This window comes from Pleurotus ostreatus (genome assembly GCF_014466165.1).
Source record: "Pleurotus ostreatus strain PC9 chromosome Unknown scaffold_5, whole genome shotgun sequence".
In the NCBI taxonomy this organism is placed as follows: Eukaryota; Fungi; Basidiomycota; class Agaricomycetes; order Agaricales; family Pleurotaceae; genus Pleurotus; species Pleurotus ostreatus.
This window is the reverse complement of record NW_023503160.1, coordinates 1,443,304-1,461,111: the sequence shown is the minus strand read 5'-3', so window position 1 is coordinate 1,461,111 and position 17,808 is coordinate 1,443,304. Positions and strand designations below refer to the sequence as shown.

Sequence of the window (17,808 nt, the reverse complement as noted above, 5' to 3'; positions counted from 1 at the left end):
ACTGCGTCAATTCCTAAGCGTCGAGGGGAGTGGAGTAAGGATACAAAAGAAGGGTATTGAAAGGCTAGAAAGGGCTAGAAAATAGCAAAGCAGACAGTCCGATAGAAAAACAAGCGGCGCTATGTGAGGTTGGTTGCAGTGCGAGAGTGTTAGCCAGCCAGGCAATACGGATAAAGAATGTGTGAAGGCGGACACAGTCCGCTGGTACTGGTGCTCCAATAATGAGCCTGGCGCAATATTCAATATTGCAGACAGCGAGTATGAGTATGATCTCCGATCATGCTGAATCGCCTTTCCCCCTGTTTCCTTTCGCTTCCACCATCTTCTCGTCCAAGGCTAAAGCGCGCCCATAGCACATGGCAGCTATAAGCGACCATATAGCTGCATTTGTACCCTAGTTTATCTTGTTATTAATAGCAACACAACGAATGAATTGAAATCCCCATGCCTGGTAAAACAGAACCGTGAGGAAGGTTTGGAACAGCAATAAGACAACTCGTAGGGCTATGCTTCGGTGTATAGCTAGCCCTTTCAGCTGCGGCAACGGGAATTCGAGGGCAAGCATGAAGTGGCCGAGGATTAGGGATAGGATCGGGATAATGGGGGTCTTTATAATTAAAGTAACGAAGATGGCACTGGAGTTGGGCGCTCTGCATGGATCGACCGTTAGGGTAATAATACGACTTCTGAGGAGGAGACGCACTGGGTGCCTCCTGAATCACGGAGAATGCCACCAACGAAGTCCCAGAAGAATTTGCGATAAATCAGCCCGAAGAATGAAGCCCATACGGAATCTTGGGCGGAAGTCCGTCAGTATCCACCACCTAACCGGTGAAAGACGAGAAACTCACAAACGCTAGCCGTAATTGAGACGTAGCGAGCGTATTCATGCCACACGAGATTGCCCATTCTTGCCTTGGTTACTAGGTTTTACGGTTGTAGGGAAATGACCAGCAGACGGAGAGGAAGGAAGCAGGAAGAAGCGTTTGTTCAAGACGGAGACCAGCACAAAGAAAGGAGTTGAAAAAGAGCGCAGCTCGACCCACAGGGAATGAGAGACAGAAAGGCAGTTGAAGGGAAGAAGAAAGTGGCGATAGCGTGCACCTCAGTCCATTATCACTGTATCCAAATCACCCGCGGAGTTTCAATCTCCCAACTTTGATACAACTGCCATCGTCGACAACAGGCGTCCTTACAACAGTCCAAAAGACCGGGCCCGGGTCTCGAAACACAGCCTGGGTGCCGATGTGATCCTTAAGTTCGTCGGTATATATAGAATCACATTATATTATATTATAGGTACAACAGGAATCAGTTATACAGCTCGACTCGGTTGGCCTTCAGGTCCACCGTCCCAATAATCATAGTTCAATGTCGGGGGTCTCGCGGGGCGCGAGGGGGTGCCTGGAGTGTACGGGGCCTAGAAGAGATGTCTTAGTCTCGGTACTGGCAACCGCATCAAAGTAAGACATACCCGCATCGGTCGGTTTGGTCCCACAGCGTTACTCGTGTTCGACATCCGCGCCGGCGACGGGGGTTTAATGATCGGTACGTCCTTCATCATGGGGGCAGTCGATTCATATGACGATGCAACACTAGTTACCCTTGATTGAGGGACGAACGGTGTCTGGAAGGACCACCGGTTAGCAATCGTACTGGGTGCTTCGCTAAACCGTGGCTTCTGTATTGGAAGATGCGGCGATTTCGGGGAGAGATCATCATCGACGTAGGCCCTGCGTTGCCTTCGTCGACGCCGGAAGAACAGAAACAAGCCCAGGGCCAGCAGAAGTAGGAAGCCCAGCCCGCCGCCGACGGCAGCAGCTATGATGGTTGTCCTCGAGGTTGCTTTTGAGGCTTGTGCACCTTGAACGCCTGCGGTACTGTTCGGATATCACAATAAGTGAAAATTTGAGTGTACGACTACAATGACTTACTTGAAAGGAGGGGCAGGCTGGTTAATGGTAGGAGTCGCACCCGACGGGCTTGCTTGGTTGTTATTCGTCTTCACAGCAGAGTAAACAGTAATGCCATCCAGATCCAGGAACGGAGCATTCTCCGTTGACACTGGCTGAAGAGATATTTGATGGTCTTGCATTCCAAGGTTACTAGCAAAATACTGATATGCGCGTCAGTCAATTGAATTTCGACGATCCGTTCCCATTTACCAAAAGTGACTGTAGGAGCGTTTAGTCAATTGAGTTTCGGATGAGAAACGGAATGTTACCTTCGGCCTGAGCGTTCTAACCATCCCACCGGCGCCACCGCGCAACGTCGTCTGCTTGCCATCTAGAGTGATTTGAAAGTCGGAATGATCGGGCGCGACAGTGCCGTAGATGGCGACAGCATCCCCGAAGAAACTCATGGAAGCAGTAGCATCGGGAGAAGACGTGAAACTATGTGCATGCGCATTTAACAAACATTACAATGGTCAGCGTTAGGATGGTACGTACCGGAGGGTGTTATTGATGAATTCAGGCCGGGAGTTTGCATTCCAAGAAGTGGCTGGCGCGTACGTGATGCTTGGATCCGAGTCATCGATTTCTTTCTGTGTCAGTCTTATGCTAGAATGGACGTCAGCGTGCTAATCACAATAGCATTGCCATGGTTTCCTGTACCTTCCTGATCCAACCCGCGCTTCCAATACTGCCGAGTCAATGTCAATCGCCCCGCCCCCCGCATGCGTGAAGACAGCAGTGTGCGGCCCATCTTCCAATCCCGAAGCCGATGCTAGGAGCTGCTTCGTCGACGAGCTTGAAGACGCAGCGGACGCCTCCGTTATAGTCTTGCCATCCACAGTAAGCTTGAACGTTCCGTAATTTGATCGTTTGCCACCAAATATAGAGATACCAGTACCTAGAATAAGTGCATTAACACCGGGAGATTTGCAGCGGAATTTGCAAAAGCACCATTAAACTGTATAGTAGCTGAAGCGTCCTGCGCTGATGTCGTATGGAATGACGCATCGGAGTAGTCCTATGGGCGCAATCATATTGAGCATCCTTGTCGTCAACGCTTAGATTTACGACGCACCGAAGCCAGTGAGTCATTAGCGGGGGTATCTGTCCAGGCTCCGGCAGGTGCGTAAGTAATAAGAGGCGAGTGGTCCTCGACTAGAAGCATCTTCTCAGCACAGCTAGCACGCATCATCTCACAAAGGCACTCACGGGTGATATTGAAAGAAGCCATCAAGGCTAATCGATACTGCTAGCGTATCTCCAGAACGAATGCAAAAGGACTGTGGGGGGTGAACCCAAGGAATGCGCCTGCTAACCAGTGGCAGGAGCGTGGGTGTCAAAAACAGAGGTGGACAAGGCCGCTTTTGACTTTTTGGATTGATTACACCGAGGTTCATGCTTCACATCAGGGTTTCAGGTGATTCCGGCTGTGTCGAGGAATGGACCACAAATGGTGAGTGACAGACAGGCGCCCTGCTGAGGGGTGTTTCGGGCCATGAATGAGAATCATGGCGCATGTTCGAGTAACCACTGCTCTCCGTAGCACCGAAGACAATGAAACAGGCGATTCGTCGATAGAAACCAAGACTTTCATCGTAATTGGCTGGTACACAACGCGTGACCGCCCCTGGGTCGCAACAGGGGCTCTGGAGCTGGATTTAGCTTAACGGAGTCAGTAAGCAGCAGCTATAAATGTCTATTCAGGCAATGAGTTCGGAGGAATGAGCCCTTGCATTGTTGGAAAGAGCTAAAGCCACCCAAACCACAGTTCTGACTGTGAAACGTTTCAGGCGAAGCTTGGGGAGCTTTTTGCGTTCGTTGGGACGATCTGCGAGTGCAATGTACTACAAAATTACTATCCATCATACGGCCTCATAGGTACTATTCTCGAACACAGTTGAGCTTCCTACACTTTATCTATATCTCCCCCTGAAGAGGGAACATGCAACCCTGATCGAACTTCCTGATGCATCTTTACTCCGAACGCCCATGCCTCCAAAGTCAGATTCAGCCCAACGGAAGCCAAATGCTTCCTCGACCAACGCAAAGTCCAAATCCGTCGTCAAAGTCGGGCCTAAGAATGTATCAGCTAGATATCAGGGAACCAAGAACGATAAGGGCGAGAGACCAACCACCTCTCGTGCACTGACGCTGAGACATGGCAAGTACGGTTCCTTTGGGACTGGTGAGATGATGCATCTGGGCAAGATGACGGGCAGAGAGAAGTTGGACCTCCTTGCTGGTGCGTCGCATCTGGTGGTTAATACAGTCGTCCCAACGAAAATGCCCTGCAGAGGATCTCACCGACAAGGCCAAGAAAGCTGTAGCTGCACCCTTTTCGCTAGAGAAATGTCTAGAAATTGCTGAATCTCAGTGCAATGGTACCTCAACGTCTCAGTACTCAGTGTTTGATGTGGAATTCTGATAGCGCGTCAGCGTATTTGGATGACATTCGCAGCCTCCACAATCCCGAGTTGTTCTATTCGCTTATGCACGCCGAGATCACTGCACGTACTCCCCCCAGTAGTGTGTCACCAAAGCCGTCTACTGCTTCACTCGTTATCTCTAGGTTAGCCCTCTCCTCAAAGCCCTCTCCAGCATATGATACCATCAGCATAGAATCCACAATTCGTACCTGCTCGCGTCTGCGTGGCGATTGATCCTGTACTCCCTGATCGACTTGGGAGAGATGGGGTTAGCGGACGCGACGTCGTCTGGAGTAAAGGTACTTCTGAAAAGCGATGCAAGAATACGAGAGCGCTTCCTCGTGCTGTACGACCTCGTCCAAGTACTCGTCGGAATCACGCAAAAGCAGTTCGCTACCATAGCTGCCGTCACGCGTATGCTTTCGCTTCATTTACCAACATCAAATCAGCGTACTGACCCCCAGACAGCTCCGTACGTCCACTATTTCAAACACAAGAAAGAAAAAGAGGGCTCGACGGACCCCGATGACGACATGATAGTGTTCGATTGGGCGGGTCTGAAGATCAAAGACGCGTGCAAATCATTCATTGACTCGATCGTCATCGAGCTGTGCTTCCCGGAAGGACCGTACCCCACCGGCGTGCTCTTCCAACTCCTCCACGATGCAGTTGAAGAAGCACCCCACCACGCCAAGCGCTTCCCCCAAGCACTATGGGATTCCGTTGGAGATCTTGCTGTAATGCATCAAGCACCATGGAATATCATCGATGCTGGAACTAACTATATTGGGTGTAGATCTCTGTCGAGCTGCTCGATTTGATGGAAGCCCCGCTTTTGTCGCCAGAAGCCTCGGGATGGAGGAACTCGCGTTCTTCTGCACCAGCTGCGTACGACGAGTTCCTCGACGCTCAGCGTTACTCCCTCGAAGCAACGAAGAATACGGCCAATTGGAAGGACCTTGTCTCTCCTCTTGAGAAGACTAAAATGCCCCACATCCTCGAGTCGATGTGGAAGACTATCAACGCCGTGTGTACCTTCCTTCCCTCTCGACATGGCCTCTTTATTTATTCTTCGGCCTATATGCTCAGAACTACATGAGTGTATCCGGGAAACCGCTCAATGCGTTGTGGCAGCTCGATGATGCCCTTATTCCCAATCCGCAATGGCACGCCATCTACATTCCATCAAGCGCACTCCCCGACGATGATGACGGTGATGACGACGACATGCCCGCCCTCTCCAAGCGAAGCAAGAAGAAACCCCTCCGCCTCACCAACGGCGAAGACGACGGCAGCGGCTATGAATCGATGCCCCTCCTCCTCTCCGTCTCCGACGACGAGACCTCTAGCGACGACGGCAGCTCCCCCTCATTTTCGGACGCCCCGTACTCGGATTACGACGAAAGTGACGAAGGGGAATACGATACGGACGCGGAGGATGAGTTGAGGGAGCAGCTCAAGGAGGCGATGAATCAGGCGCATCAGTATGATTTCTACGAGTCGCTAAGGGAGGATGAGCGGCCTCCTGTGGTTGAGGATGCGGAGGAGAAAGAGAGGAAGGAGAAGAACTCGTTTTTGAAGTTGCTGGGGTCGCTGAGAGGTGAGTGAGAATCGCTGAGGCTCGGGAATGTCTTGGGTTCTTGGATACGATTGGAGTTTACTGAGATGGGCTCCCAAGGGCGTATGTTTTCGTCGAGCCCGAAGTTGAAGGTTCCTCCTGGGAAAGGTTAGATTATTTAATGGGTTGCTCCGTTAACTCGTTAACCTGTTGGTACCCATAATCAGGCCCTTCCGCTGCTCATGGAGCCACAGTCAAGGATGCTGAGAGTGTGGGCGACGCCGCTAGTACCGCACCCAAGAAGAAGAAAAAGAAGCCCAAGAAAAAGAAAAAGAAATCCGCTGCTGCTGCAGGCGTCGGTGATGGGGACGGTCGCGAGGATTCTGGTGCGGACGACGAAGAGGAGGAGAAGGAGGTCAAAGGCGCGGCCGAGAAGGCGAAAGTGCCTGCTGCCTCTATACCCAGCCCCGTGGGCCGTTCAGCCGTCCCCGCACCCATCTCCCCGCCTACCAGCCCGTCCAAGAAGAAAAAAAGGAGATCCTCTTCAACGTCTATACCACTTTCCCCTGCCTCGCCCACCTCACCAACGTCCGTGCACTCTCGCGCGGCCGCGTCCACCGCCTCTCTCGCCAGCTCCATCGCACCAACAGTGTACGGCTCCACGACGTCCCTCCCGCTTCCGCAAGTCGAGAAAGCGCAGTCGTCGCACTCGTATGTGAAAGATGCGCTGGAGAAGGCGAAGACCAAGACCAAGACCCGCGCGGGCGCGGGCGACGGGGGGCTCGCGCCTATCGACGAGAAGGAGGGGAAGAAGGGCCTTTTCGCGCGTTGGCGCTTGGGGAAGGATAAGGGTAAGGATGGGGACGGTGCCGCGGGGAAGGGCAAGGAGAAGGAGAAGGAGAAGGAGGAGAAAGAAGCGAATCCGTTCGTCAAGCTGTCGAAGAAGGCGAAGGAGAGTGTGCGTGTGCTGTTCAAGGCGGAGTCCCCCAAGGGGACGCTGCGGTGGGAGCAGTTCTTGAAGGTGGGTGAAAACACCTCGTTTCTCCCTCCCTCCCATCCACACCCTCGCTTTCACCCTCGTAGATCATGGCCGAGCTGGACTTCGAGATCAACCCGAGTACTGCAGGGTCTAGTGTGCGCTTCACGCCGCCCAGCGCCAGGGACAAGGTGCGCCAACTGCTTCCACCTCCCCACTCACCCCGTCCCCTCACTCACTGAAATCCGTTCCGTTGTCCCCCATTGCACCTCATCGCACGCAGTCGATCACCTTTCACAAACGTAAGTCCTGCGTCTTTCCTCACTTTCGCATTTTCGTACTTTCGCATTCCCTATATCCCATATATATCGCGTCCACACTTATACTAATCATTCACCTCCCCCTTCCCCTTCCCCTCCCCTCCCCTCCTTCTATGTATTCCATGTATTCCATGTATGCAACCAACGTATCCGCCGTCTGAACGTACGTACAGCGCACCCGGACTCGACGCTCCAGCCTTACCACATCTCGGCGTTCGGCGCGCGGCTGCGCGACCACTATGGGTGGAGCAAGGAGAAGCTGGAGACGAGCTTCTTCGCGCAGGCGGACGAGGCGGGGCGTAAGGGAGCGTAGTCGGTTGAGAAGGGAGTGGAAAAGAAGGTTAAAGGTTAATTAAGTTGAGAGAATGGAATGGTTGGATTGATGGAGGGTTGAGTTGGAAGGAGGGTGGATTGGAAGGAGGGTGGACTGGGAGGCTAGGGGGTGGAGGGGGAGGAGAATAAATCGGTACTGGGTATCTCAGACGTTCAAAATTTCAAGCACTGAACCTTGAAACGTTAAACGGCTGCGCCGTGTACATTACATTGTATTTCCAGCATACGCTCCCGGATGTAGTATCACTCTGACTGCATCGCCTATTCTATCGCTTACGGCTTACGGCTTACGGCTTACGGGTTGCGGGGTACGGCTCATAGCTTATGTCCGTTGTATCTGTATCTGTATCTGCATCTGTATCTGCATTGTGGACCATGTGCATATCGTGAACGAGTGCGGTCTATGGTCTGTGGTATACGGTTTACGGTGTGTGATTGCAGCACCGTTGTAGAGTTCAATCTTCAATCTCCTATTCTCAATTCTCAATCTTCAATATATTCTTCCATCTTCAATTTTCAATCTATCCAGTACCCGTGGCGTTTGGTACGGTCCCGGGACGAGTTACTTCCTGGAACTCGGAGGAGTCACGGGGTTCGAATGGGAATAGGGGGCAGGGGGCAGGGAAAGTGAGGGTATAGTATGGAGAGGCCTAGGGTAGGAAGTAGGTATATTATACTATAAGCTCGGATAACACGTGCATGCTATCATACTATCGACAGACTGCGCGACGCGTGCACCGTGCACCGTGCGCAGTGTCAACCCCGTCAGTATTCACTCCTCACTCCTCAGCCCTCAGTATTCGCAATCACCTTGATACACGATACACGATACACGATACACGATACACGGGCGGGTAGATGTGCAGACGCGACGCGTGGACGGGTGCGTGGCCAGCTGTGATGCACCAAGGCTATACTGTCGACTATACTGTCGACTATGCTGTAGACTAATACACTCATACACTAATACACTGATATACTGATGCACTGATGCACTTTGAATACACTGAAGTCTGATGCAGACGCTTTGGGCGAGCGCAGAGCGCACGAGCCGTCCATCAATCAATCATTTAATTAATGATACATACAACGCAATCATATTAAATATGAAATATTAAATGACCTCCCCCTTGCGCGCTATAGTTGCACTGAGTGAGTCATCAATGATTCGCTGTATTACATGTATACATATATGTATGTACGCCGTACAGTCTCAGTCCCAGCCACAGCCTTCGCCAGTCGCAGTCATAGTAGTAGTAGTCGCAGTCGAAGCCACGCCCAAAGTCGTAGTCGTAGTCGTAATCGTACTCCCCAGGCAGCTCCGAGCGCGTGCGGTGATGCCTGGGCAGCCTGGCAAAGGACGGTAGCAGTAGCGGTGGTGGGATTTGATGGGAGTATAGGAGTATAGGAGTCAAGGGATAGGAGGAGGTCCAGAGGTGCACCGAAACCGAAAGTTGAGCGGAGGAAGGATCTGTCTCGCTGCGCCCGCACGGTGTACGTTTATCTGCGCAAGTGATGCGCAGCGCGCGATATGATATGATATGATATTGATATTTATTATGCTATGGTGCTTCAAGTTCTTGTGTTATGTTATGTTATGTTATGTTCTGGTGCATGGTGCATGGTGCGTACGTGGTTGATACGCGGTGCACGGGTACGAGGTAGGAGAAGCAGGAGATGTAGGAGTAGGAGGAGTGGAAGAAGGAGAAGGGGGAGTACCTTCAACATCCCTCCATCCATGACACTGATGCGTGATCCATCGTGCACAGTGCATCGAGAGTGCATCGAAGTGGTGTGGAGTGTTGTATTATCAAAGAATTTTTTTGAGCACCTGGCGGGCACGAGTCCTTCATTGCACCTTGACGTTCAAATATTCATCGATACATCATTCATATCCATATAAATTTAATTTGCTTCCACCCAATCATTCATTTCACATAGACCTTGCACTGGATTGTCGGTACTGATATATACTATAGCTATACACTACGCAATCGCAGCCGCAACCATAGTTATAGTTATAGTTATAGTCCTAGTCCTAGTGGCGTTATGCGCGCGCGAGAGAGAGAGAGAGAGCAGTGTGGTGAGCGGTTACGATTAAGAGGATGGTGGAGGGGACGGTAAGCAGTCCGCATTGAAGGGTCGGTGAGGAGTCGGGCCAGGAAACAGGAGGATATAGGAGACAAGGGAGGACCAGTGCACCGAAATCGGAGGTCGGAACTCGGTGAGTGAGGAAGGAAAAGAACTATCTCGCTGCGCGCGCGTGTATGTGTATGATGCACGCGCTATCGGCGTAGGTGCTGCGCGGCGGTTGACAGGATGTTATGATACTTCTTATGTTGTCTTAAGTAAGATGCATGCATGTATTGATAGGCGATGCACGAGTACGAATGCGGTGTAGGAGGAGTAGAAGAAGTAGTAGAACAAGTTGTAGAAGGAAGGAGCATCTTCGAGATCCATCCATCCATCCATTTATAATCCATCGTCCATCGTCATCGTGCGCGGTGTTCTTGAACTTTTATCTCCTCGAGCACGAGCACGAGTTGCCTATGAATCAAAGGAATCAAGGCGATGCATCATGTTATAGATCATACATGAAGAAGTATTACCAGTTAATTACAACCCAATCACCACCCTTGCACTGCATACTCATCATAGTGGATCGTATCCACTCAGTCATACGCACGGGGGTCATTACTATAAGAGCTATACGGAGAGTCATAATTACGATGCAGTGCCGTTAGCGTTTTGTAAAAGAGTAGGAGAGTGGGGGGGCACCGGTGTTGCAAATGAGCGATATGAAATAGGTGGCGGATCCGAGAGAGGGTGGATGAGTACGAGAGGATGACGTCGAGATTGATGCATATGCATATGCATGAGTTTATATGCATCGAACCGCCCGCAATTAGGATTATCACGTACAGCCAAGGCGAAGGCGAACGTGCAGCGAGCGTCATCGATATCGGTGAATTATCTAGCAAGGACGAGTCGGAGCCTCGATTGACGGTGGTGGTCATGGATCAAGCTTGCAGGCGTGCATGAGAGCAATGAATGAAGGGACCGAGGAATATGCGCATGATGGTGATGGGGCCGGGAGGATACGAAGGCGATGTCGATGACGACGTACGTGTCGCATGAGGGAACCGGAAGAGGGGGAAATGTGGTTTGTGGTTTGTGGACAGTGAGTGGGGAGCAATTTGCAATACGAATCTGATAAAGGGAGGATTTCCGGGGAAGGGGAAAGAACGACGGCTGGCGAGACTCGGTCACCAAACTATTTATGGTTGCGGTCTTGTTCTGGTCTGGTGTTGGAGGTGGATTAGATCATCTGAGCGAGTGGGTCTCCTTATGATTAGAGTAGACTAGAGTAACAGTATAATGAACGGGTAACCAATGAAATGAACGGGTGGATATGCTGTCGTCGAGTGTGGACGGAATGATGGATGTGCCAAGAGTCGCAACGAGGGAGCAACTTCCGCATGTGGCGGTCCCTCTCCCTCTTCTATAAAAACAACAACGCCTCTCTTCCTCTTGCACTCTTCTAGATCTCTCCCTTTCCTCTCCTCTCTCCACATCATTATCGTTGATCGTTAATTGCCTGATGACGGAATACGACTACTCGCCCGAGGCATACCGCCGCCAGATGGAAACCCAAGCCCGCATCGCAAAATGGGTCGACTCCACCACCCACTCGCCGCCGCCACAGCAGTCCCCGCGCGACCTCGCCCCGCCCCCGCCAGAGCTCGACGACCTCACCCCGGGCCACTCCATCTCGCAGTACCACCCCTCCCCTCCGCCCGGCGCACCCTACGCCTTCGGTGGCCCCCCACCTTACGCACAGCAAAACGGCAACGCACGGTACATGTACGCCCAGCAGGCCGTCCCGCTAGGTCTCCCCGGCCCAACACCGTACGGCGCCGTCTACGCCCCCGCGCCTCCCCAGCATCACCACCACCACCACCGCGACTCGCGCTCCTCCTCCTCCTCCCACCGCTCGCGCTCCCACTCCCACCCCCGCAGACCCCGCCACCGCTCAAAGTCGCCCTCCACCACCGCCTACATCATCGCCCCGCCCCTCCCCGGCCCCACCCCCTACGGCTACCCCGCCAGTCCCCCCATAACACCGGGCATACCAGGCGTGCCCCCGCCGTCGTTCGTGGTGCAGGTGCCCCGCGGGAAAAAGGTCCAGCTTGTCGTACGTCCTACTGCTCTCCCTCCGTGTCCGTACCCCTCACGCCCGTATCCGTATCCCCATCCGTGCAACCAATTCAACCCGTTCACCCGCATATAGTCCTCGCCCCCCATCTCGCCCCCGCCCTACCAAAACGGCTTCCTCCAGCCCTACCCTCTCCCTCCCCAGCCGTACTCCGCCGGTGTGCCACAGCAGCCCTACTCGGGCACTATTCCACAGCAGCCCTACTCCGCCGGGATGCACCCAGGCTATTTCCCGCCCCAGCCCCCGTTCCAGCAAGGACAGAGGCAGGAGCCCACGTTCCTCCCCATGAGCGCCGCCCCGCAGTTCATGCAGCGCGCGGGCGTGGCGGGCTACCCGGCTGAGTGGAGGCGGTCGTTCTGAAATTATCCGTCCATCCCCACTACACAGCATGGTGCATGGTGCATTCTTCAATTCCTCATTTCCGATTCATCGTCATGCATACAACGGAATATACCCTTACATTTCCTCACATTTCTCCCACATTTCCTCACATTTCCCCTTACATCTACATTTACGACGAATGCAAAAACGGACAAACGAAACGGGAGAACCTTGCTGCTGTACTTGCTGCTGTAGGGCGTGTGCGTCGGGCTGTCGGGCTGTTCCTCCTTCTACGCTACGTTGCATGCGGATCTGCGGTTCATCTTTGCTACGGTGCTATGGTGAACGGTCTACAGCCTGCGTGCTGGCTGTTCCTCGTGACAGCTTGTGCGGTTCGCCATGCCCCGGTATGCGTATTCGTGTACATTGCGCTACGCTGCACTGTGTGGCGCAGCCAAACGCGGTGCGGTCTATTGTTCATCGGATCATCATCAACAACAACAACAACAACTTCCCAACAACTTCCCAACACTTCTACACCTTCTACACCTTCTACACGTTCCGCGCAACTTCTCAGCACCTCCCCCACTTCCATACATCTTCTTCATCCAAACTCCAAACTTAGAACTCGGAATTCGGAACTACATAGATAGAGCCCATTTTTTTAAAACATGTAATCGCCTTCGCCATACTCGCTTTTCGGATTCATTATCACTCGGACACTCCTGTTCTGGCATCGCCTCGCTCTTGTCCACACGCACGCACGCACGCACGCACGCATTGTCTTCCTCCTGGACCCACCATCGACCACGCACCTCGCCACCCCTCAGAACACGCAGACAACGGACACGCGCTCTACACGTGCGCCCATGCACCTGGTTCCGTCCGGCCTCGTCTCCCGCATGTTCGCATTTCGCATATTCGCGTCTTGCGGTTCGCGTGTGCGTGTGCGTGTGCGTGTGCGCGGGTGTCTCGCATACTTAGAGCCTAGAGCCTCCAGTCTCGCGCGTGCCCGTTTCACCCTCACACCCCCTTTCCGCAATTACACTCGATTGCTTGCTCGGTTGTGCTCGCGCCGTGGATTCAGGCGTGGGCGTGGGCATTGGCGTGGAGGTGCGGGTGCGGGCAGGCGTGCCGAGGCGTGTGGCTAGGAGAGAGCAAGCGTACGGTATACGGGCGAGCGGAACGGGTGGGTGGGGTTGCGTGAGGATGGTGGGACGTGAGGATGATGGGATCCTGGGATAGGCGAGGGTCGATTGGGCGTGGCAGAGGGCAGGAGGGGGAAGGGATGAGGGACGAGGAGGGGTCGTTTCGCATACGTTCTCATTCGACGCATCTCCGCATTTTTCGCATTTTTTGCAGTCGCAGTCTCGCTTCGATGACAATGACAATCCTCATTCTCGATATTGGTTCGCAATCTTAGACACGACGCAACGCAATACCCCTCCTCCCCCTTCCTTTCCTCTCCCCTTTCCCTTTCCTTTCCCCTTCTCGTTCCCCTTTCTCAATTCCCCTTGGTTTTGGGATTTTGGTTCCGCGGATCTATATCTATATCTATATCCCCCTATCCCTACCCCCTACCCCCTATTCACGCCTCGATCTAATCTTATCTACACGCACCTTCCTACACGCACGCACCTCCCCACATCGGGCTCCGCATCGGTTCTCCCTCCCTCCCACTAAAACCCACTAAACTGTCTATTGTCTCCTGTCTCCTCAACCCAAGGTTTCGGGGATTCGGTTCCTTGGACTCGGGTTCACGGGCTTTCGGTGTCCGCACTACAGTCGCCGTCAAAACATGGCATGGACTTCGAGTTCGAAGCGTGGAGGCAGATTATGGACTTGGAAGCGTGGAGAGGCGGATTCGCAGTTGTCTGGTCGAGCGCGGGAAATCACCACCCTCCAGTGTCTCGGGACGGCGACTTGGAACTGTGTGACGGACGCCCTTGCGAAGTGCAAAGTGCGAAATACAAAGTGAAGGGGAATGCGAAGTCTAAAACACGTTGCTTTGCCCCCTCGCCTCGCTTCACCTTTCACCTCACACCTCACGCCTTCACTACACTACGTACCAAGTACCGAACGCCACGCTCTCCATGTTGTGCACGTTTCCAAACATAACATCGTCGTCAATCCCACAAGAAATATCCCACAACATGTTGACGATATGTCCCCGTTGATGCACTGATGATCAACGCCGCGATACCTTACCCAGCGCCTCATTCCTCGCCTCTTTACCCAACGCTCACTCCTCACGCAATGCTGCACTACACGCCCACGCTTGATTCGTCGCCAATGGCGCCGATGTGTTGCCTATTTCCCTGCGACGACACGGGTTTTGAGTTCTGGACTGGAGATGCCGTGAGCCCTCGCGGTCTCGTAGCGTGTGTGTAGGAAAAGCGGCGTGTCGGTGGATGCATTGCTGGGCCGCTGGGCGGCTATATGGTTTCGTGGAGGGCAGTCTCGTTGGGTGGGATGGGTGGGAGGATTGTCTCTTTGGTCATAGGCGTGGAGTGGAGTGCGGTGGAGTGGGGAGTGGGGAGCGGGTCCCGCGGCCGTGGACCTGGGCGGGAGGTATGGCGATGGCGCGTAGAACGGAGGCGTGGACGGCGAGCGGTATTTACTTAGAGAATTGGCTCGAGTTAGATTTTAGAACATATTCACGACTCACACCTCACATATATACTTACGTACTTGCATTATTCACGGAATGCGGAATATGGATTATGGATTATGGATTATGGATTATGGATTATGGATGCGGACTGATAAACATCGGATTTGGATTTGGATTCCTCTGCTTTGCAACTCCTTTGTCTGTGACGGGACTCGGGATGCTATTTGGATATTTGGATTATCAATATAACACGCTTTGATGCTGCCTACGTATACGTTCGAAAGGGAATTGACGACGGCGCACGATATGATTACTGATTATACGAATATGCATATTCGCGATGTGGCGACGCACTCAGCGTCTACGTGCTACGCACAAGTACTGTTCGCCACATGTATTGCATGCCCAGTACTTAGTCCTCAGTACTTAGTCCTCAGTACTTAGTTCAGTACCCAGTCCTTCGGTCGCGAACCCAAATGGCAAAAACCCAGAGAATTCGACGTACATATGCACGAGTCCTCGATTCGCGATTCGGATGATAAATAAAATAAACCAACGTGTGTAAGCGTAAGTGTGAGTGTACGAGGATAGCAAATTTAAAGTGCAAAGCATAAAATGCAAAGCGCAAGGAACGAGGAGCAGAGGTCCAGCTAAGCCACAAGCTACATCATATATAGCTATGAGTCCGTGACATATATTCTCGGGATATCCTGCCGCGAGTCGACGTGGGATTGGGATTGCGCCGCGACGACTGCGTCCGTACCACTCCCATTCCCTATACCACTCACTGTCCCTCCTTCTCCTCTCCCTGTACCACTTCCCCGCCCATTCACATCCCTCCCACCCGTAGTCAAGCTCCCCTTCCTCACCGCCAGCGGCACATCCTCGTCATCCTCATCGCTCTCCCCCGCATCCCCCACAGCAAACAGCTCCTCCCGCTCCCCCGCATCCCACACATCCGTAAACCTCACCGACTTCTTCTTCCCCCCGTTCCTCTGCCGCTGCTCGCGCAGCTTCGCCGTGTTCGACGGGATGTAGCGCGAGTTATTCGCGCTACTGCGGTTATCGCGGGTGTTGTTTGGAGGATCGCTGAATGGGTCGCTGGTGTTGGAGTGGGTGTTGGTGTTGTTGGTGTTGGTGTTCGAGGAGGGGCGGGTGGTGGTGTGGAGGGGGAGAAGCTGCGCCGTCATGCTGAACGAATCCTCGTCCTCGGAGTCGTCCGACGAGTAGTCGGTCTCGATGGGGCGGTACAGGCGGGCGATCTACATTGGACGCGAGTATGGGTAGTCAGGATGAGTTAGTTAAGTGAGGAATTGAAATTATGACGTGCAAAAAAATAAAGAAACGGCAAAACGACACTCACCTCCCTCCGGTATCGGTAATACTTCTCCAAATGGTACGCGACGTACAACCCCACAGAGGATCCCATAAGGTTCGCCTACAGGGAATAGGTAAGAAGTAATGCGATCCAGGACATCGTCAGTTGTAGATTCAAGAAGGCAGATTGTAGGATAGATGATTGAATCGAAGCGACGTACCACGACATCACCGAACTGGAACTCCTTATACTATCAACGAGCCATCAGTATTGACGAACTAAAATTCAGTAGGGGAAACCAAAGGAGAAGAGACTCACAGGTAACATGGACTGAACGAACTCGCTCATAATGCCGCCGCAGAAGAAACATATGAAGCCAGTAAGCAGCATGTTCGCGTGCCGCCAGAACCATATCCGGCGCGCCTCCCTAGAAATCCACAAAAGAAACGAGCGTCAGTAATCAATCTCAACCAGCACTGAGCCTCAGCATCCACTATCCTAGGTCGGGGGATGGGGAATATCGAAGCATTGGAATACGGGATATTGGTAAACCGGAGTAAAATTGAGTATTTGAAATCGAATTAGACACTCACTCCTCGACATCAAATATAAAATAGAAGACGCCGGTCGCAAGCATGAAGCACACGAAGTGGAGGATTTTGTCGTTGAGGGGGAGCGCGTGGGCGAAGTTGGTGAACCCGAGGAAGGCGAGGATGATCATGACGAGGGTTGTGAGGACGAGGAACCACTAGGAAAGGGAAGGGAAGGTTAGATGTTAGCTTAGTGCAGGAAATGTTAGAGGGTGAGGGCGCGTTGCATGGGGATTGAGCGTGGGTCCGGATTCAAGGGAGGAGGCGCGTCGACAGCTAACCGCTGTATGATTATTATCCCCTCCCCTCCCTGTCACTTCCTTTGTTCCCTCTTCCTCCCCAATTCAAGAAGAAATAGTGATGTACTCACCGGCCGCAGCCGTATCGGCAGATCATACTTCGGAATCTTGAAGCGATGTGACCGCATGAGCGTCTTTGCAGACTTGCGCAGGAGTTTGTTGAGGGATTTCGCGTTCCCATTATTTGGATGCGATGAGGGTATGGCCGTCGATATGAAGGGGGGTGCCATCTTGATTCTTGAGGGTGCCGGTGGGTAGTCGACGTAGTTCAGGAAGGACCTCAAGCTTCAAGCTTTGGCGTTGGTAAGGCAGCGATGCCGACGGTGATGGGTAGTGGGTAGACTTCGACGGTCTGACTCTGTGCAGCGATGGTGGCTGCTACACTGTATAGTATACGCACTGCGCAGCACGGAATACCCGGGTTTCGTTTCGACGACAATGCGGGTTTACCAGCAAGTCCCCACCGTTTCTTCTATTCATAATCAGCTTTGAGTGTAATATAGCGCCCAAGACATGGTACACACCGACAATGGCCGCGACAGCGACAGCGCACCGAGCAGAGACACGTATGGAGTCTGCGGTATGTGGTATGAAGAGTCGAGACTCGGCTGGGGTCGCTGATGACCCACTGCGGTGGTGGTGATTGATGATGATACACTCAGCACTGCACAGTCAGACTTGAAAGTAACTAGTGGGCGTCTGCAACACGTGCTCGGGGAAACACAATCCGGCACTGGTGGCTGTGTGCCGATCGGCGCAACCTTTAATTGAACCTCCCCCCTTTGTTACCCCTCCTCCCCCTTTTCACGTTCAGAGTTTGCAAGTCGATCTCAGGTGCTTATTGAGGGCTGGTCGCATATTCTATGATTTCAGGACACCAAG

At 52.9% G+C, this 17,808-nt stretch overlaps 5 protein-coding genes across 5 annotated transcripts; 2 read left to right on the top strand and 3 right to left on the bottom strand.

The window, feature by feature from the left end:
* Positions 1-277: 277 nt before the first annotated feature.
* Positions 278-909, bottom strand: PC9H_007501 (uncharacterized protein; the record flags this gene model as incomplete). The annotated part of the gene is made up of 4 exons (XM_036777032.1): positions 278-394; positions 449-650; positions 704-794; positions 852-909. 4 exons carry the CDS (start codon positions 907-909, stop codon positions 278-280), a joined length of 468 nt encoding a protein of 155 aa, XP_036630652.1.
* Positions 910-1,315: 406 nt separating this feature from the next.
* PC9H_007500 (uncharacterized protein) lies at positions 1,316-3,186 on the bottom strand (the record flags this gene model as incomplete). The annotated part of the gene is made up of 10 exons (XM_036777031.1): positions 1,316-1,420; positions 1,475-1,880; positions 1,935-2,116; positions 2,166-2,174; positions 2,225-2,393; positions 2,451-2,561; positions 2,616-2,853; positions 2,907-2,973; positions 3,031-3,110; positions 3,165-3,186. The coding sequence occupies 10 exons, from the start codon at positions 3,184-3,186 to the stop codon at positions 1,316-1,318; spliced, it is 1,389 nt and encodes a 462-aa protein (XP_036630651.1).
* Positions 3,187-3,944: 758 nt separating this feature from the next.
* On the top strand, positions 3,945-7,548 carry PC9H_007499 (uncharacterized protein; the record flags this gene model as incomplete). The annotated part of the gene is made up of 11 exons (XM_036777030.1): positions 3,945-4,197; positions 4,250-4,336; positions 4,392-4,524; positions 4,575-5,118; positions 5,178-5,408; positions 5,471-5,981; positions 6,060-6,107; positions 6,167-6,960; positions 7,023-7,106; positions 7,199-7,217; positions 7,409-7,548. The coding sequence occupies 11 exons, from the start codon at positions 3,945-3,947 to the stop codon at positions 7,546-7,548; spliced, it is 2,844 nt and encodes a 947-aa protein (XP_036630650.1).
* Positions 7,549-11,169: 3,621 nt separating this feature from the next.
* PC9H_007498 (uncharacterized protein) lies at positions 11,170-12,144 on the top strand (the record flags this gene model as incomplete). The annotated part of the gene is made up of 2 exons (XM_036777029.1): positions 11,170-11,763; positions 11,860-12,144. 2 exons carry the CDS (start codon positions 11,170-11,172, stop codon positions 12,142-12,144), a joined length of 879 nt encoding a protein of 292 aa, XP_036630649.1.
* A 3,252-nt stretch (positions 12,145-15,396) lies between these two features.
* On the bottom strand, positions 15,397-17,156 carry PC9H_007497 (uncharacterized protein; the record flags this gene model as incomplete). The annotated part of the gene is made up of 6 exons (XM_036777028.1): positions 15,397-15,981; positions 16,083-16,157; positions 16,258-16,287; positions 16,356-16,464; positions 16,631-16,785; positions 16,998-17,156. The coding sequence occupies 6 exons, from the start codon at positions 17,154-17,156 to the stop codon at positions 15,397-15,399; spliced, it is 1,113 nt and encodes a 370-aa protein (XP_036630648.1).
* Between the last annotated feature and the right edge of the window lie 652 nt (positions 17,157-17,808).